The 20,881-nt window shown below is 40.4% G+C and overlaps 2 protein-coding genes across 14 annotated transcripts in view; both read right to left on the reverse strand.

The window, feature by feature from the left end:
- LOC111848934 (ankyrin repeat and KH domain-containing protein 1-like) overlaps window positions 1-4,415 on the reverse strand; it is a 43,918-nt gene extending 39,503 nt beyond the window's left edge. For 7 of the 9 annotated variants that reach the window (XM_023821338.2, XM_023821336.2, XM_023821335.2 and 4 more), the window contains exon 1: window positions 3,964-4,415. In XM_023821338.2, coding sequence (XP_023677106.2) covers window positions 3,964-4,233 — 270 coding nt within the window. In that variant the 5' untranslated portion in view covers window positions 4,234-4,415. The remainder of the gene's footprint in view (window positions 1-3,963) is intronic. The other 2 variants (XM_023821340.2, XM_023821341.2) reach the window with 2 other exon arrangements.
- A 3,446-nt stretch (window positions 4,416-7,861) lies between these two features.
- Window positions 7,862-18,965, reverse strand: LOC111848936 (uncharacterized). Of its 5 annotated transcripts, XM_023821347.2 has the most exons (13): window positions 18,844-18,922; window positions 18,659-18,728; window positions 18,495-18,560; window positions 18,320-18,371; window positions 17,879-17,960; window positions 15,127-15,247; window positions 12,866-13,081; window positions 12,589-12,722; window positions 11,936-12,202; window positions 11,718-11,764; window positions 11,557-11,595; window positions 9,973-10,044; window positions 7,862-8,628 (listed from the first exon to the last, which is right to left on the reverse strand). In XM_023821347.2, exons 5-13 carry the CDS (start codon window positions 17,923-17,925, stop codon window positions 8,324-8,326), a joined length of 1,248 nt encoding a protein of 415 aa, XP_023677115.1. In that variant the 5' UTR covers window positions 17,926-17,960; window positions 18,320-18,371; window positions 18,495-18,560; window positions 18,659-18,728; window positions 18,844-18,922; the 3' UTR covers window positions 7,862-8,323. The 5 variants fall into 5 exon arrangements, with proteins under 5 accessions (XP_023677115.1, XP_023677117.1, XP_023677110.1 ...); XM_023821349.2 differs by lacking the exon at window positions 17,879-17,960; XM_023821342.2 differs by lacking the exons at window positions 17,879-17,960; window positions 18,320-18,371 and having other exon boundaries at window positions 18,671-18,728; window positions 18,844-18,965.
- Window positions 18,966-20,881: the final 1,916 nt, after the last annotated feature.

Raw genomic sequence — 20,881 nt, forward strand, 5'->3', positions numbered from 1 at the left:
CAAATATCAATTTTAATTCTTGACTTTCACAAAATAACTACATTTTGTAGTATGCTGTTTCTGAATTTTGACAAGTCTTAAGGAAATGCTTATACAGTGGTACCTCGGTTCTCGAACTCACTAGAACTCGAATTTCTTGAAATTTCTTTGACCTAGAACTCGATCTGAATATCAGAAGTCGAACCGTGAACGCCGACCTAATATAAATTGTAGGCGCCAGGAAATGAGTCATACTACAATGCAATTATTACTTGAATGCCTTCTTCACAGACTCGAGGATTAACCAAATAAAGCAGCGCAACATTACAGTAACTAACAATAAATAAACCACTAACTTACGTGTACTATTAGAGCATTTATGTAATTTATTTAAACTTTATTTTACCAGGTAAATTAACTGAAAACCAGTTCTCACTGCTTTACGTGATATTCAGGAGAAATAGCAGATTACACATCGGAACTGCCTGGGATACAAACGTCATGCGTGTAACTAAACTCTTCAGCCAATAAGGTCAAAGGTGTGTCGTCACGGAGGCGGTTCCAGTTTGTGCAGCCGGGTGAGAGGTCGCAATGCATCTAACCGTAATACATTGCGTCAGGATCAGAATGAGTTGCTTAAGCCAGCGCTGTAAGCCAGTCGAACGCACCCAATGAATGGACTGGGGAAACAAGCTGAAACGCGGGCTTAATACAGAGGACTAATGACAACAAGCAGAAACAGCTGATCACATGGGGATCCCACACGAGGTTAACGAGGGGGTGTGGCACACAGAAGGAGCGGACGATCGGGGCAGGACAGGGGTAATGTTGGGATAAGATCTTTATCGTTTTGGAAGCCATTAAGAAAAAAATGCTCTTCTTGTTTTATCCTGTTCATGTTGTGTTTAAATGCTAAAAAAAAAAAAAAAAACATATTTAGCTGTAATTTTGGGGGGGGCGGGAACCAATTAATTGGTTTTCCATTATTTCTTATGGGAAAAATTCGATCAGAACTCAAACTTTTTAGGATTCGATCCGGAGTCCGGAACGGATTAAGTTCGAGAACCGAGGTACCACTGTATATGAAAGTTATTAGCATGATTAATGGTAAACAATCTGACTCAAACATACAGGTTGAAGTGTCGTGCACACACAGTATATCCCATGCACAAATGGGATTCCAGCCGACAAATCTTTCTACTGCTTGCAGAAATTCGGCGCAAACAATGCCCAAGCTCAATGTGGAAGAAAACTCAGAGGACAGGGAATAAAACAAACAGAAAATTCAAGGCATGCATGCTGAACGCTGAGGACTGCTGATGTCTTAAATGGCAGGGGCTGACTGATAGTGGGCATTTCAATAGGCATGACAACACACTCACCAGCATGGGGCACAAAATGGACTGAGAAGACATAGTGAATGGCGGGGCAGCAGTCAGCACTGTTCAGGCATGTGTATGAACAGAATGCAGGACACAATGACCTATGGGAGACATAGTCACAGCAGGGCTACTGAACAGGGATTCCCCCCGAAGACTGCAGTTCCCAGGATGTGCTGCTATTAAAGCACACGCTTGCTTGAGCCGGAAAGGTCTGGAAATGCATCTGCCTAATCCTAGACTTGAAATGCAGCAAGCTCTCAGCCAATCTGGGGGAGCACAGAGAAAGACCCCCACCCCTCCACGCCCTTTACACACATCACAACCAACTGACACATGCCAATTTCAAAACTGCATTATGAAACTGAGAGGAATAAACACATGCAGACATCACACCCTTCATTTCTGCCCTCCTGCACTGACAGCTGCCATGGGTGACAGAGGGAGCGAGGACCCGGGGAAAAGTCTGACAACTGCCACCCCCCTCACCACCTTCCCCCACAATCTGCTTGGCTGAACACTGCGGCCACTGTTCACAGATAGCCCCCGTGATGGTGTTCCTGCAGACGCTGTCACGGGTAAACATCCCACTCCCCTATTCGTCCCAGGCGAACCCAGCACGCATCCTTACTCTCCATCTCTGCCGCGATGCTATGAACCCATGTATGTTGAAGATTCATGACTCTGTACTATCAGTTACAGCTTCATGTCTACTGCAATTATATATACACACATGCTGTAATTATTGAGATAATAAACCAGAAGTAGCCATGCTGGCTGGAAGACAGAAATTTGTATTACTAATTTAGAATGAGTATGTCATAAGGCTCAGAAAACGGTATCGGATACATGTCCATAAAGAATAACCCAAGACAACAGATCATCATATAACATTTCAGGGAGGGTAGAGTGTATGAGATGGGGCATCTGGGGAGTCTGAGGTGGCAGAAGTAATTCACTGAGTTTCCACATAGGTGTTTTCCAGCCTTATTGTTTTACAGAATGCAGGACTTTCTGACACATTAGGTATGAGTGTGCGCCCTTTACAAAAGAGGTCTAGGTGTTTTGCCCAGTACATTACAGCATAAAAGGAGACAGAGTTACTCTTGGGTTCCAGGTGTTCCTGTTGCTTCAGACAGACACTCATGACAACCTCAAGGTGCATCGGCAGAGCATGACCACATGGTAGATTGCTCTGAGCAAAAGCGGGAGGCAGAGGTGATACCATCCTACAGGAGGCAGGGTCTACTTAACCTATGAACTTCAACATCACTTCCAGCACCTCACGGTAGGTTTTAGTTAATTACATAACAGTTATACTATATAGAACTGCTAATCAACTGACGTTTTTGTTAAATGAGTAATCTCATAACTATGAATGATGGGGGTAATGCATGATATTTAAATTCAGGCAATAGAACTGCCGAGGTTTTTATTCAATAGTCATGACGACAAAGAAATGAAGAATGGATATGTTTGGTTAGAGAATGGTCGTCTTTAATACCGAGTAATATTTTGAAGGTGATGTATAGCCTATATGGCTTATTTCCGACAAACGTTTGCTGCTCACTGTCAGGATTCCGTGATTATAATCACTAAATATTTTGACAACAAGTCCAGCAGGCCTCGGTTTCACTTGAGCCCTGAAGCGGTAACAGGAACCCAACAGGGCTCAGGGTGGCTTAATTCTCGTTAATAACGACACGTTTTACAGGTATCCAGCAAATAGTGAGTATCAAAGTGTGAACGCGCTCAATTTTGTTTTAATTACCTAAAACGATGCGGCGTACACAACACATCGTATTCAGGTAGACGCCCCTTGGTCGGGACGTATGCTGGGTGGGGAACACGATGGCACTTAGACAAGATCCATTTGCGGGGAGGACGGGGTGACAGTCGGCTAACATTTCGATAGGCAATTGAAACATTTTAACTCCAACCTATGCAATAGGTTTGCATAGGAGATCGTCCGATAAACACGAAGAGTGGAGCTGCAGCCCAACGCACAGACTCGGGCGAGAGCTGACAGGTCCGCAGCTGCTGTGCAGCGGAGAAACCTCGTTCTTGACTCACCCCAATACACACCTCAGCACACCGTAGACCATCCAGAATTAACCCAACAATAAAGCAAACATCCCAGCCCTAAGGCGCCTCAGCTCAAGGCTTCAGCAAAAACACTGACACTTAAGCCGGGAAGCGCCGAGCGGAGGCACCGCTGCACGTCTATAACTGCAGTGGATGGTGCAAAATATCGATCATTTTTTTTAATTAGCTACAGGACGTTTGACTCGATGTGTTTCCGACGCGGAAGGGCAATAAGTCGTGCGGCTAGCGGGCGTGAGACTCGGCAATGCCGCTGCCATCCCCACTACCCTCACTAGGCCTTAACCGCAGCCAGGAACCGGAGCCGCCTTCTCGAACTCAAACCGCCGGCTTGTGGATTAAAAACAGCGCGACAGGAGGGGAGTCGCACACATGTCGGATATCGGCTTCATAGTTTGATCCGGAGCGACATCAGTTTTTGGCCAATTTCGACGGGAAAGGATGGCGGAGAATCGGTTAGCTAAGACGGCTAACGGGCTACACGGGTCCCGTCCCGGCTTACCTCCGACACCTCGTCCTCGTCGCTGCCGGATCCAGGACCCGAGGAGAGCACAGCGGCCGCGGCTAGCTTAAAGTCCAGTCGGTCCGCACCTGGCCCTGTCGATTCGCCGAATAAGCGGACTTTCTTCCCGCCGATGCCCATGCCCCCGAGTCCTACTCCCGGTGCGGCTCCTACCCCCATCCCCACCGCAGGGGAGCGCGGAGTCACCGAGTCGATCTCGTCCTCGAAGCCGTCAGTCAACATTGCCGTCCCGGCTACTGCATCCTGCATACTTATCTAAATATTACAGCTGTTTGGGTATAACTGTCTTACACTTCCTTCAGGTTATTATTTGCCTTTCGGCCGCGGTATTTTCACTTCAGAAAACCCTAAACTCTCCCGAAGCGAGAAGAGAAGAGGTTCTCTTCCCCCCCAGCCATTAACTTTCTAACAACCTAACACACAACGTGCTATTCCTTGGAAACCCCGCCTCTAAGCCCTATTTCTCTAAATACGATTGGCCAGTCAAATAATATGCCCAGTTTGTATTGGTTAATATTAGTGCTAGTCAAGGACGGGCATCAAGCTATAAGTTAGGTTTAACAGCATCTCAGAGGTTTGAATATTACGTCAAGAAAAAATGAATAACTGTAACAATTGGGCTGAAGTATGTTTGTCATAAATGTCCACCCATAAGATCCGCTTATTATATTAATTTTAAAAGTGTAGTATTGTCGTCCACCACTTTCTCAACAGCATGCCTACCACACTTGATCTGACAGGCGTGTATTATTTGGCTGAAGCCTTGGTAATTTCTTGTGAAGTTTCCGGCAGTACATATAGTCTGGAGCCAACAAACTATATGCATTGGTGTGGTACGACTAGTCTCATTTTATCCATTATGTTGCCTTTACCCTAGAACGTTGTGTCGGTTTTTAAAGTGGCTTAACTGCGAAGTTAGGTCTGCTTTCGGATTTCGACCGAGCGACACGGTACGCAGCCATGCTGTGTACTATGCATTGCCTCTCGAGAATCACATTGCCACTGGCAGGTCCGGAAATCATGTGGGAATTGTAGTTTTTCACATTAAAAAAGTAACCCGTTTTCATTTGTCTACGACACATGTGATTCAGTTATTTTGCCGATTAAAATAGATACTCGTTCAGCTAAGATTAGCATTTAGTTGAGTAAATAAATATGTAGTAAATTAGAGGAACACGTTTAGCTTCGGTTTGCTTACACCATGTGCATTCGAAATAAATAGACGAAATAGTTGTCTGGAAGTGGAAACTGTTAGCTATTTGTGAAACGGTGCAGATTTTATGAATTAACTGTAGTTAATTGGAGTTAATTCAGCGAAATTTTCACAGGATACTTTAAGAAAAGCAATAAAAGCGTTCCATTAGACGTACAGAAGGATCTGTATGTATAAACAGTGACACCCTTCATATACTGTGCAGATATTTGTCTTCAATGTTGGTTGCAATTAGGTCTCTCTAAATTACCAAGTTTGTGATTTTTATATGTGCAGGGTTGCCAGCTTCGCTCAGCTGGAGTGAGATTTTCAATTCCAGGCAAGTCTACACACATATACACACTCTCTCATTTATATGTATGTAACATTATCATTACCTTTTAAATAGTCTACAGGGTTTGCAAAGTACCCCAACACTTTTGATGCAGCTAGTTTTCATTTTAAATAGAATAATACAGATTTGTCATAAGATTTCTTGCGTGAGCCCGAGTGTCTGAACACGTGAGTTCACGGCAGATGCGTGAGAGTTGGCAACCCTGTATGTTGTTCCGTGATAGGCTCCAGGCTCACAGCGATCGTGTACTGGATAAGCGATTAAAAGATGTTTATATTAATAAAGCTGCTGCACTAGTTTTCAGAAAAAAACGTGTTGATTATATACATTTCTTTCTTTTGATTTATCTAATACATTAATGAAACTACCTGGTGTAGGCTGTGTATTTGGGTGAATAGATTCCATTTATTCTTACTTTTTTGTTTCTAACCTCAACAGTTAAAAAGCTATAGTAAGTATTTACAAACATACCTTTATGTCTGTTTCACTCACTGCAAGCCTTATGGCAGTGTCATGTCACGCTTTTTGAATTTTTGTATGAAAAGTTGTATTGCAAGAAGTAAACTTTAAATGTTTTGTAAAAATATGTTAAAGGGAAATAACTTTAGCTTAATGTTTGTTTTATATAAGATTTGTATTACTATGATTAATGGTGACTTAATCATAGTAATGAAAGATTTTTAAAAGATAATTATAAAATTTGATTTTTGGGGTTGAGTAAATGTGGAACAAAGTTTGCATTAAAACATTGAAATACCTGGAGTTTCTATGTCTTAAAAGTAATTTCATCTATTTAAGTAATGGAGTCAAAGCACGTGTTTAAGAGAAACTATAATGAATATAACCTGAAGCTGCAATTATTTTGTACACTTACACATTTTCATTAAAGTCTGCCGTCTACACAACATATTCAACTTCGAAAAGGATTGCACCTTCCTTCCAGCCTATTAATGCTTTTGTTTTCATTTTTGATGCCAACATTCACACAGATACTTAAAGTTCTCGTAAGTCAATATATTACTGCTTTTGCTAAAATATACCAAACGTGGGGTGCCACCGCAGTTCTGTGTCCATCATTATGGTCTCGCTTGTACTACAGAGCCATGCAGTGGCCACTAGTGCTCCCTACAACATACGCAATAAGATGTATGAAAAAGTAAAAACAGCAGCAAAAAACACTCGGACATTGTACATGCCACAGAACTTGGTGTTTAAATGCCACCAGATATATCAAAATGTATTCAATTTCGGAAATATAGTGGATAATGTGAAGAGGGGACGCTTCTTCCTCTGTGATGAGTTAAATCAGAGCACTTCAGTCAGAGGGTGGACAGAGAACATTTATCACTGCAGGTCTCGTGCCATTTACAGCACCCAATTCCGCACCTGTGCACTCTTCATTCATGTGCACACACTACTGCCAAACGTGTGTAAGCAATATCCACCTCTTGATGTGATCTCAGGGGCCAGAGGGACGTAGGCTTACATTGTGATTGGCTGGTAGTAAGTTGGTAAGTTGGACTGTGACCAGCCAGTCAATTGTCAAGCAACTGTGATGCTCCAGTAACTGAACAGCTGGCATGGAATTCCATAACCTTGCATTGGTCGCAACAAGCCGTTTCAAAATTTGCTTCATAACCTATAAAGATGTGCATTTAGGGGCAGCATGTGGCTCAATGTGCTTGTAATCACAAGGTCGCTGGTTCACACCCAGCCTTGCCATGTCTGCAGGTCCTTGAGCAAGGCCCTTAACCCCCAGCTCCCTGGGTGCTGCCATGGGCGGCTGCCCTTTGTGGACAGCTTGCTTACAAAGAGCAAGCTGAGGGAAGTGTAAAAAAGACAATTAATAAATAAAGTGATTATTGGTAGGCCAGAATGCAGTATCAAAGTGATTATTATTATTACCCATGTTGAAAAACATTTGTATGACTATCCTAACATAGAAGCTAATTTAGTGAGTTAGGTGAAGGCAACATCTGCATCCACATTAGGCCTCCGTTGCTCAAAATCATCTGTACTACTGGGCTAGCTACGGTTTGTGATACAGGCTCTACATGCAAAGGTGTGTGTGTACACAGCATGGCAAACTAATGCAACCTGGGCACACATCTACTGCATAGCAAAGGGACAAACCAGCACGACAGTGAGAAGTTGGCTCAATATTGTCACTTGGATATCATTAAATCAATCAAAATGAATGTGATGCACCACCATTACTATTCTTTTGCTGCTGCTTAGTATAGCAGTATTGTTATTAATTATTAGATTATTATTATAATAATCATCTAAATGACTGAATGAATGACTGAATGAATGAATATACAGTAGGGTAATTTTAAGCATGAAGTATCACTATCCCTTTATTGCATGCCTACAAAAAGTTGATTTAAAGTAGACTTGGCACATCTCAAAGTAAAAACAAAAGAAGATGCAGAGCAGAAGTACAGGACGCAGCACAGGATGCTAATGGTAAAGTGCAAATGGTACATTACTGTAAATTTCCATATAAACTGCATGTAAGTTTTTGGACTTTGTATAGGTTTGTAAATTAACTTTTGACAGGTGCAACAGGTTACTTTTGCATAAGTTTCTAAAAGAAACTATTGACAATTAACTATGTACAGTACAACAATAAAATTACTGTGGGGGAGAGGCCCACTGAATCTCCAGATTTCAATATTAAACCACCCCCCAAAAAATGCAGCCCCAACAGCTAACTGTGCTAACAGTTCATTGCCACACAACACCCCAATCTGTGATGAGGAAACTTCCCTCTTTCTCTTTTTATCCAGTCAGAATGGATGTTCTGTACCACTGTGTTCAGGGCTCAGACGCTTCTTTGACCCCACTTTGACGGAACAACTGTCCAAAGATGTAGGCTGTAGACGTTTTGCTGGTCTTCTGATGGCTTTGGCACTGTATGCTACAGGGTTGGAGGATTTCCCAAAGCCGTGCATCGCAGACAGTAGCTTTGCTGGGTTATCTTTTATGTGATTAAACTGCTTGGCCATAGCAACCAGCCCAGGACTAAAGTGGTTGTCATCACGGAGCTGACACAGTTTGTCGATCATGGCCTCAACCAAGTTAGCAGGCATTTCTGTCAAAATTAAAAAAACAAAAAGCATATGGGTAACTGAAGTCTAAATGAATGTGACATACTAAAAGGTTTGTATTGTTTTTTCTTTTTTTTTACCTCTGAAACAATGTCCATACTATTTTTACTTGCATACTATGTAAACTGCTGTTTACAGTATTTTCATGTAACTACTTCTGACAATTTTTTTCATTGAAAAAACAATGCTTTGAGACTTCACAGTTGGGTATGCATAAAAGAAATAAACCAGGGCTCTCATTTATCAACCGTGCACACAAACAGTTTCTTGTGTAAACTATGTGTTCGAACATTTTTACACATACAGTGGTACTTCTCAATTTCTTCCCATGTGTAGAAATGTGCATTTATTTACAAACACTCCATGGGTGATGGAGCTGCACAGTATCACCATCTAGAATAATTCCTATTAGGGATGTTTTGCCTATGATGTCAGCTATGTTACCATGCAGACGTGACACTGACGTGGTACTTGGGCCGCCCCGTGGCATGGATGTGGGATCTGTGCGCTGCAATCCTTTTTTTGGTGGTCATTTTCAGATCGAGCCACTTCTTCCTCAGCCTGCGGCTGCTGTTGTTACAGGTGACACATCACTACCTGCATGTCTCACCTGTTCCCAAACTGGGTCTTTCACTTTCTTTGAGAAATCTTCACCTCATTCTTGGTGAAGATTAATTTTTCCCACTCTTCTCTTTTTGTACTTTATTTCTTAATAGCAAAATAGTCACAAAATAACAATACAAGCGTATAGTGCAAAATATATAAAGCAATAAGGACATAGGGCAGGGGTGGGCAATCTTATCCAGATTATGCAGGTTTTCGCAGTGACTCCCTAATTAAGTTACTAATTAGAGGACTGATTACCTGGGGTCTGAGTGGCTGACCTAAAGGTTATTCCTAAAACCTGCACACACATTGGCCCTTTGTGGTAAAACTGGCCACCCCTGTATATAGGAGTATGTCTCTCTAAACAGTTTCCATTTCTCTAACATGTTCTCCTATTGTGCAGTTCGATGAAGGTTAATGCAGAAATTATTCGCCCATATATGGTTCATTGAGGGCATTTCTTTAACATTTGTTTTGCCTTGCGTGTGCAGTCATATTTAGAATGTATGAATAGAATGTGCAATATATTTTGCACGTGTGTGTTAGGGCTGTAAGTATGCACGAGTGAGAAATACCAATTTGCCCATGCCAACCAGCAATTCATATGCGCACTCTGATAAATGAGAGTCCTACTTTCCTGTATATTTTAAAATTTTCCAGTTAAGAACTCTATAGTATGGGAGAGGCAGAGACAGGTGATAAAGACACAGGCAGAACATTACCATGACTGGCTTCATCATTATGATCTTCAATGATGGGCTGGGCATATGTGGATGCCTGGTCAGCAGTGAGGTCTGTGAAATTATTAATTCAAGAAATTAACACCTTTTAACACCTGACACACAAAAAACACACATTGTCCACGCATTCTTTTCTTTGTGAGAACCGTCCATTTTTTTTTTTTTGGGTGCAACTCTAATCCCGACTATGACAACCTTAACCCCCACCCCGCCCTAACCTTAACCATAAGTAACCAAACAAAATACAAAACATTTGATATTTTTAGTTTTTTGATTGTATTCACAGATTTTTTTTTTTTTTTTTAAATAAAATTGCATTTTCCCTTGTGGGGACATTTTTGGTTCCCACATTGTAATATCTACATGACACAGAGTCCACTTTATTAGGTACACCTATTCAACTGCTCGTTGAAGCAACTATCTAATCAGCCTATTATATATCAGTACTAAAATGTATAAGATCATGCAGATAGTGCTCAGGAGCATCAGGTAATGTTCACATCAATCAACATAATGGGGAAGAAAAGTGATTTAAGTGACTTTGAATGTGGCGTGGTTGTGAGTGTCAGACTGGCTTGTGTGAGTATTTCAGAAACTGCTGATCTGCTGGGATTTTCATGCACAACCATCTCTGAGGTTTACAGAGAATGGGCTGAAAAAGAAAAAACATCCAGTGAGCAGAAGTTCTCTGGGTGAGAATGCCTTGGCAGAGGTCAGAGAAGCTGATAGTAAGGGAACAGTAACTCAAATAACCAGTCACTACAACCAAGGTATGCAGAAGAGCATCTCTTAGCACAAAACATGTCAAACCTAGAAGCAGATGGGCTACAGCAGCAGAAAACCAGACCGGGTGCCACTCCTGTTGGCTAAGAACAGGATACAGAGGCTACAGTTACTTCCAAGTGAGCATTGTTTAAATGCCGCAGCCTACCTGAGGATTGTTACGGACCATGTCCATCCCTTTATGACCACAGTGTACCCAGTTTCTAATGTCTACTTTTAGCTATAAAGCTAATAATGCTGGAAGAATATCTGACTGGTTTCTTGAACATGACAATGAGATCACTGTACTCAAACGGCCTCCATAGTCAGCAGATCTCAATCCAACAAAGCACCTATGGGATGTGGTGAAACGGCAGATTCACCATGAAGGGGCAACCTACAAACTTGCAGAAAATGTGTGATGCTGTCATGTCAATATGGACCAAAGTGTCTGAGAAAAGTTTCATGCACCTTGCTGAATCTATGCCACAAAGGCATTTCTAAAGGCAAAACTGAGGTCCAACCTGATACTAGCAAAGTGCACCTAATAAAGTGGCCAGTGAGTTTGTACACAGATGAGCTAAAACATTGTGACCATCCCCATGTGACATAAATAACAATGACTCTTGTAAAAACAGCACATCAAGGTCTTGTAGATCCCTGCTTATTTCTTCTTTATCCAACATGTCAGCTACGCGTACCAAATGTTAGCTTACCAACTAATATATCCCAGATATTATACAATACATATATTACACTGCTGTTAATAAATTTATCATATAATAAAAAATCATAACAAACCACCTGTCTGTAAGTGCTGTTGATTATGTGTTGTACCTGCTTCTAAAAATACAAAAAGATATGTCAATACAGTGTTAATATTCAAGATTTATAACAATTTGCTTTCACATTACTTAACTCTTAACTCATCTGAAACTGAATTCTGCTATTATACAATAGGATACCTTGTGTGTGTGCACCATACTCCTTCCTGCAAACTTTTTGGTACAGTCTGTGAAAAAGGTCAGTGTCAATGATACATGCAGTATATGATAGTGGTCAATTAAAGTTACAAACCAGTTGGAATTTAATTATTTGGTGTCAGCACCACTTATACTTAAGCTAGTCATTTTACATTTTACACAATTATAACATTTTACTTTCAAGGGAAAATAATTCTTACTTTTGCACAAATGAAAGGTCTGGGCAAATCTCCCGGTTAGCTGAGGCATAGGCGAATCTGTCCCCATACTCCATTTGCAGATCATTCTTCAGGGCAGACAGTGCAGATGAGGGAGAGTGACCAATCTCAAACAGTTTTGTAAGACTTTCTATGGCTTTCTCTCCCACATCTCGGTGTCTGAGAGCCTCTGCAACAAACAGGTTGTGGTTGTGCTTGTTCTGAATTTTCACCTCAAAGGGAAAGTCAGGCATGTGTGGATCTTTGCTCCTATAACAACATCACATTAATGTTATGTCTAGTTAATGCCAAAATAAACAGAACATCTGAATTGTGAGCAAGTTTACAAATATACATGCAGTCCCCAGGTTATGAACGAGACCCATTCCCTAAGTCTATCTTTAAGTCTGAAAAATAATAAAGCACATAATTTTATTATTACTATGCAATTATTAACTACATAATGTTGTGTACCTCAAGCTGACAAACCGCTGAAACCGCATAATGTAGTGAGCAAATTCATTATTACGAACAATTGTATTTAACCCAAATTTGTAATATAATAGGCTTTATGGCAGTCCGTCCATAAGTAAGAAGTTGTCCATAATTTGGACGTTCTTAAACTGGGGACTGCCTGTATGTATACTCAAACTTACTGGTTAATCTTCCCATTATTACAGTACTTGAGAGTGACAGACATCTTTGCCTGACAGTTTGTATTTTTTGAGGATCTTCTGGAATTTGCCGTCTTAGACTTCACATTTACATTATGCTGACACTTGTAAGAAACCTGAATGAAATAGTTCAAATTAGCCAGTGGTATTACCATCATTTAATGTTAAATCAGAGCACTGCAGTAGAGATCTAAAACAGCTCAAGGTCACTGAAATGTTTCTTGGGTGCTTGATTGCACTTAACTGATTTAGCAAATACCTTATGTAAAACACGTTTCCCCAACCTAGGTCTGGTGACATCAACCCTCCACATCACCCCCGAGCTCCTCTTAGCTGCCTTCACCCACTGCTGAGCTTGTTCTACTGTAGTGATGTTCTTGATCCTGATTGTTGCATCAAACCCAATATGATCAGTAGATGAAGGCACTTGTTCTAAATTGCAAACATGGTACTCATACTGGGGAGGTAGCCAACCCTATGAACAGAAACCAAATTAAGATTATTAGAAACAAATAACCAAATCCCTGACATCTAACCATTAATATTATGCACTATATCGCCAAAAGTACGTGGACACCCCCGTTAGCGCTGTTGCCACACACCTCTGGGACCTGGGTTTGGTTCTCTGCCTGGGTTACATGTGTGTGGAGTTTGCATGTTCTCCCCGTGTCATTGTAGGGTTTCCTCCAGGTACTCCGGCTTCCCCCCCACAGTCCAAAGACATGCTGAGGCTAATTGGGGTTACTAAATTGCCCACAGGTGTGCATGTGTGCGTGAACGGTGTGTGAGTGTGCCCTGCCCTGCGATGGGCTGGTACCCCATCCAGGGTTGTTCCCTGCCTCGTGCCCAGTGCTTCCGGGATAGGCTCCGGGCCCCCCTTTAAGTATTAAGTAATAAATGCTGGGCAAAGTTACATTTGTTACCGCTTTGTTCTTTCCAATCTGAAAAAGGATCCTATCCTTGACCCAAAACCGTGATATGATCTGAACTGAGTTTTGTGATCCATTGCACCCTACCTGACACTATTACAGGACTTCATATTTACAAGTCAGTTTGTTAAAATTCTGCCCTGCTAGAGCAACTTATCCCATGAACAATGTTACAAAATCTAACAATCCCTCCAAGAGTGGAGGCTATTAAATTAACAAAAGGTGGGCCAACTCCATATTCAGATAGAGGTGTTGACAAGCTGATGTCCACATACTTTTGGCCCAATAGTTTATTATCCTCATGCCAAAGTACTCTGAAGAAATCGTGTAGAGCTATGCATAATCCAGGGGGTATTTAGTAGTGTCACAGGATAAATCAGAGAGAATATGAAATACATGACTAATATTTTTCACTTGAGAGTGAAAAATATTACCATTTTGACCCAAAGACAGTGTGTTTTACATCTACAAAAAATTACATCTAAAAACCGGGGGTCGTTTCACATTCCAGGACTAGAATTTAAATTTCAGCAGTAGAGTAAATTATCCACTTCCTGATACAGGTGGCCATATTCTTCAAACAAAATTGATGTTTTGCCGATACAACATTCACTCATGTGCAAGGTCACAGAGGCTGACTTTCATTTGTTCTCATCCCGCCCAGTCTCCTCAACTGGCTGACATGAATGTGAAGCCACAGGGTTGGTCAGCAGTAATCGCGATTATATGCTGCATGTGCAATCATCACCAGGCTTTAGATGCCTTTTCGGTACTATACGGACATTTACTTACACCCAGTTTGGTAAGCAGTTTAGTAGTGTGCTTAAGATATTCATGTGATGCATATTGTGATGCCCACATGTTAGTGGTCTGTATAAATCAAAATCGTTGGTGAGTTACTAGGGTCAGGCATATTGGGGATCAGGGTTGGTGCGGTGCTGAGGCATTGCCTGTTGCATGGCAGCACTTGGGTCCCAGTTTGAGGCAGCCCATCCAGGTAGACACATGGAACATCTCATCTCTCCAGCAAGACGACCATTTTTCTTTGCTGTCGGGGAAGCTTCGTAAACTCAGCATTTTGGTGGTGGCACTCTCTGAGGTACGCAGACTGGGATATGGCCAGGTCTCTGTAGGTGGGTATACCTGCTTTTGGTCTGGTCGGTCAGACGGCTGCAATACTCATTCGGGGATCCTCCCGAAGTTGCTGGGTGTACTGTGAGAGTGCAGAGTGGAGGGAGAGCCTCCACGTTCTTCCCAGTTGATTCTAGGGTTCGCCAGAGGTGTTTTCTTGCTCCTACTCTGTTCAATGCTTGTATGAACTGGGTGTTGGGTAGGGTCAAGCAGCTGTGGGGCATTTCTCGGTGAAGAAAGATTTACTGATCTTGACTTTGCCGATGATGCTGTGATCTTAGAGGAGGCAATGGAGCCTCTGATTGGGGCTCTCAAGAGACTGAGCAAGGAGTCTAAGTGTCTGGGATTGTGGGTGTCCCGGACTAAGTCCAATATCCAGGCCTTAAATGACTTCTTAGGCACAGCCATCAGTAGTGTTTGTCTGCAAGGAGAATGTTGACCTCGTCGAGAGATTACTCACCTCGGCAGCGACATTCACATTTCTGGTGACTCTTCCTATGAAGTCAGCAGATGGACTGGGAGAGCATGGTATAGGTGTGGCAACGTGCTGCATCAGCGCATGCTCCCCAACCTGACCTGACCTGTATAAATGAAGTGTATCCTTATGTTTAATAAATGTGTCGGACTTTAAACTACAAAAAGTACCACTACACCACTAACATCTTTTTACCTTGTGCATCCACAATATCTCCTCTTTCTAAAGATATAGCTCTAGAGTAGGGCTGTCAAAATTAACGGGTTAACGCGGATTAATCCATCATCATGATTAATCTGATTAAAATTTTTAACGCAATTAACCCATCTGCAGCGCAGAATGATTCAAAATCACTGAAATGTCTCTGTCAACCCATTTCTGGTAGTTTTAGTGCGTTCCATTTCCCCTCGAAACTTGTATTCCGAGTCGGATTCCGGAGTTTTGAAGCCGGAAGTAACTACATGCGCTCCCGTTTCTCGGACATCCGAGAAATATCTCGGAGCAGCACAGAGGATCCCGAGTTCAGAATCCAAGATGGCTGCGCCCTTTATCAACAGAAGGGAAAGTTGTAGTTTTATACTGTTTAAGCACTACTTCTCATTTGTGGCTTATAAAATCGGTCGCACACGCTATATCGTCCAACTTATCTGTGGATGTGTTGCTACGGAGTTTTATATGTAAAGCACCGCACGTAATGTGTTATCAACTGATATTGCTAACAATGGCAATTAACCGGGCTAGAATTGGACTTCATGATTAGTTGGATTATTTGTCGGATTTACGGTAGTTCGTGCTAATTGTAAGCGAACGAAGATAAAGACCATTTAAACTGAAGTACCTTAAATCCAACAAGTTGTCCGGTAAAGCAAAAAATCTTTTTGATATGGGTCCATGGTATTGCACTTCTGTGGTAGATGGAATGCATCCGACTCATGTTTAAGATGTTCAATAAACATGTTAAGTGCATATATATTCCCTTTTTTCTTGAGTCTGTTTGCTCATGCAAAATTAAATGTGATTAATATAGATTAAAAATTAATGATATTTAATCATGATTAATCAAAATGAATCCACAGGAACCCTGTGATTAATCTGATTAAAAATTTTAATCATTTGACAGCACTACTCTTGAGCTGTTCTTTTCTTCAGTGCTACTTCAGTGCTTATTGCTTACGATTTACTAAAACAATAGCATGTGGCATCCCCCGCTAACTGAATTTAATGAACATAAAGATACACTGAATTTAAACGGACTCCTGACTTTTGGGCATCACAATATGCATCTCAATATCTTAGGCACACTACTGATCTGCTTACCAAAATGTGGGCTTAAGTAAATGTCCGTAAAGTACTGAAAAGCCGGCATCCAGACAAATCTTTCACCCGTCATCTAAAGCCCTGGTGGTTACCGCACACGCCATATAATCACGATTACATCGCAACATGATCGCGACAGCCCTAGTCAGCAGGAATAATTGTGCTGTTACCCGCATGCTTTGCACCGCACTTTGAAAACTGTAACTTAATATATGTATTTTTGAATTTCTGATAAGAGTGATAGTAAACATGAAATATGTTTGTTAGTGTGTAACTGAGTGTTGTGTAAATTGCTAGCATTACACCAAGTGTTAACGAAGATATGGTAAATGGACTGCATTTATATAGCGCTTTTCTACTCCTACGAGTACTCAAAGCACTTTACAATACATGCCTCAAATTCACCCATCCACACTCACATTCACACACCGGTGGCGAAGGCTGCCATGCAAGGCGCCAACCTGCACACCGGGAGCAATTTGGGGTTCAGTGTCTTGCTCAAGGACACTTCGATGGGGTCAGGAGGAACCAGGGCTTGAACCTGCAACCCTCTGGTTGCCGAACGATAGCACTACCTCCCGTGCCACCATCTTCCCCGATATATAGATATAAAGATATATATATATATATATATATATATATATATATATATATATATATATATATCTTTATATCTATATATATATATATATCTTTATATCTATATATATATATATATCTTTATATCTATATATATATATATATCTTTATATCTATATATATATATATATCTTTATATCTATATATATATATATATCTTTATATAAATATAAAAGATATAGATATATATATAAATTGAATTTGGTGTTCCAAAAACTTTTTTTTTTATAATCAGGGTCATCTAATATTCAGACTGAAACGGTAGTTACCACATAATCACAAATGCCACCTAACACAGTGCTGCCTCCCTACCATCCAGACTGTCCAGAATAACCAGTGGATTACAAGGCCAGATATCCCACCGGAATATTGTAGGTCATTTTTGTTTTTTATACACGCGTGTTATGATAGGTTTCCTGCAGATTTTTATTTTTTATTTTTTGCAGGTTCTACATTCTGGTTCCCATGTAGGTTTATCTATCTAAATAAAATAAAGGTGTGTAGGGGGTATGTGATGGGGAAAAAAATGTTGTTGGGGGGGGGGGGGGGGGGGACAAAAAAAATACTGAGACCCACTGCTATAGAAAAACCCATCAGTGAAAACTGATAAAATGATCATGAAGTTTCCGGTTCTATCTTAATATGTAGCTTAGCTATTAACAAAGTAGTTATGTTCATTTGATCTCACTGCAAAGTAACAGCGTTCAAGTTACACCTGACAGCACACAGATAACACTTTCAACGTTAAATGACAAAAACTGACTATAGCAAAAAATAGTACCTTGATGTTGAAAGAAATAGCTGACTGATGCTTGTAACTTTATACATTATATTAACCAGTAGAGAATGGTGGATAAGAAAAGCTGAAGAGATAAGAAAATATGTTTCCAAAGAAGAGAGAAACTGGGGTTATTTTTTTATTTTTATATAGTGCCTTTCACAAGAGCACTTTATAAAAATAAGTTGAATTACTTAAATATTATTGATACATTATAACATTATTAAGAGAGAACAATATAAAAACAGGGTAAATGAAAGACAAATATTAAAGAAATTAAGCCAGATAACAACGGAGTTATTTCAGATATACTTGTTTCATAATTTAATCTAAAAAATATAGAGATACTACCACCTCTACGTCTATGGACTAGCCACCTCTGTTATAAAAGTTAATCAGTAGACTATAACTGTAAGGAATCGGTACTATCCGTATTAATATTACCTTTAAATGAACATAACCATCCAAGTTAGTCGCGGAACCTGAGCACTCTCCCCTATAGAAATAAACATAATGCAGTAAATGAAGGTCAACAAGGGTGTTACGCACGGTAAGCCTGTTAACTGGAGTTACGATATATTTAATATATGGGGCACGATAAACTTATAAAATCGCCTACCTGCGCCTTGCACAGACGTTAGCTCCGACTTCGGTACAGGTATATCTAGTGTTTGAGACTGGAAGCCTAGAAGATATATAGCTGAATATCAGAGATAGTGCCTATTATAATACTATTAAATAAAGTTCGCTGCTGCTCATAAAACAGATACTGAAGAGACATACTTGATAAATTACCTCAGAATGGCTGGGGTGTAATTATGGTCTGCCATAACTACTCGCCTAGCTCGAATATCTGCGAACAAAAAATAAATTTTAAAGCGCACGCCTCTATTATGAGTTACTATAAAGCCTAATGTTGCTCGTGAAACAAAACTTAAAAGTGTGATTCAAAAAATGTGACAAATTACCTCACACAACTTGCTACTCGCTGTTAAGTTCGCGACTGTGTCACTACCCTCCTCATGACCGATTTGCAACACGCATGTGCACCAGTCTTGCGCATGCGTACACGACACCACATTTCTTCTTCTGGATATTTCGTCATGTAGCGATTAATGGCGTTTACAAAAAGCGTAAAGGTGCATTATCGCCACCTACTGGAGTGGAGAATAGCGCAAGAGATAATCAGGAAAAAAAAAAAATCCCACGCCCCAAAAACAGAAACACATCACCCAGGAACTTCTCCGAGGCCGACCACAACGAAGCCTCTTTTCCAGCAGCAAGGGCTCCAGTACATTTTATGATGCTTTTCCAGTATACACCATATTTGCACCTGCACACACAGCATACATTCAAAGTTCCTACACTCACTTCCACTCTCCTACCCTTCCTCCTCAGTTACACGTAGCTTGATAATTTATTATAATATGGTGGTTATACTATCAAAGTATATTTAGCTCAATAGCAGCAGCAAGCATTAATAAAATAGGCCTACACAACGAATGTTTTAAAAAGGTGTGTTTTTATTAATTATTTTAAAAGCGTTTACATTTAGCTTAATGTAACAACGTTTTATTAGATTGATGTAGCCTATATTTAGCATGATAGTGCCAGCAAGCATTTTTATCAATAAAATAAACTACGATTACGAAAGCTTTTAAAAAGGCATGTCCTGATTACATGTAATATGAATAATAATAATAATAATAATAATAATAATTTACACTTTATTAATCCCCGTGGGGAAATTCATAAATTCATAAACCTTTATATTCATAAATATAAAAGTTCATTCATAAATAGGCCTAGGTCTGCAATTAAATGCATATATTGGTAAAGCAAAATCCCTAATATCGACTTAAGGTAAAAATTATTATAATCCTGCATGTTAAGCAAATAGGTTGCAACCAAGCTAAATATACATTTATAATAAATACAATGTATTAATGTAAATGTACATTAATAATCTAACGTGTCGATTACGCTATCAAGCTAAATGTATATGATTTTATAATTAATAAAAACATACCTTTTTAAAACATTTGCAAACATATAGTTTCAAAAACAGTGGTCTAAAGTGAATACATTAATTTAACCCAATGAAAGAACCAAATAAAATCTAAAAATGACATTTATTTAAAACATACTAGTAACACTATAACCACTGGCGTGCACAGATAGAGACGAGGTGGTGCTGAAGCACTTGCCCTTTTGCCCTCAGTCCAAAAAAGTGCCCTTTTGAAAGACGTGATTTTTTTTTTTTTTTTAAAGCTGCGCGATTTAAAAAGGTGTGAAAATAATGGCTTGATTTGTGCCCCTTCTTCAAAGACACCCGAACCCTGTCGCTTTTTCAGTGTCACCGTGTCACGTGAACACGCTTGCAGTTCATTTGTTGTGAGGCGTGTAGCAGCGGCATGACATAGGACTACTTGGAGTAGGCATAGTAGGCTAACTATAGCGACTGGGAGCCACGGCGGACAACACGGCAGCTCTTTCCCTTCCCAACCAGTCAGGTAACCCATGAATCGAGTGAAATTATTCTGTTTGCCCTCTAAGACCAACCTGCAATTGTTTTGTTGTGAAGTAGCCTGTCAGAAACTGCACATGACAAACTTTGCCAGCTTGCCCCCTCCATCCATCCATATGGATAAACAAAAAAACGACACATTTAAAATGTAACCTAAACCATTTAGGCAACCCCACTCTCCATCAATTCCGACCTTTTTGCATACACTATTGAAAATATCACGTTATGCTATAGGCTACATGCCGTTAGGCAGAGGGCTCTTTTGAGCCCATTTTTCGTTACAAATTTTAGGATGATCTCACGGAAATCTGTGAATAAATACAAAGTTTTCAAACTGAAGTCAGTGACGGGAAGACATCACACTTTTTAGAGATGGAACTGCAGAAAAACCTAAAACCTTGACATGATTATGAATAATAGAATTATGGACGTTTCTCCGTTTTTGTGGATTAGCCTTTCCATAACTAACGTCAACTACT

The sequence above is a fragment of the Paramormyrops kingsleyae genome, chromosome 10, assembly GCF_048594095.1.
Source record: "Paramormyrops kingsleyae isolate MSU_618 chromosome 10, PKINGS_0.4, whole genome shotgun sequence".
Classification (NCBI taxonomy): domain Eukaryota; kingdom Metazoa; phylum Chordata; class Actinopteri; order Osteoglossiformes; family Mormyridae; genus Paramormyrops; species Paramormyrops kingsleyae.

What these genes read in the sequence shown, in the direction of transcription:
- LOC111848936 (XM_023821342.2), bottom strand. Translation starts at nt 18,705, where the DNA reads ATGGCAGACCATAATTACACCCCAGCCATTCTGAG. An exon ending in AACGTCTGTGCAAGGCGCAG is followed by an intron (nt 15,248 to 18,494) that starts GTAGGCGATTTT and finishes TCATTTATACAG; the next exon opens with GTCAGGTCAGGTTGGGGAGC. An exon ending in GACCTTTCATTTGTGCAAAA is followed by an intron (nt 11,765 to 11,935) that starts GTAAGAATTATT and finishes CCTTTTTCACAG; the next exon opens with ACTGTACCAAAAAGTTTGCA.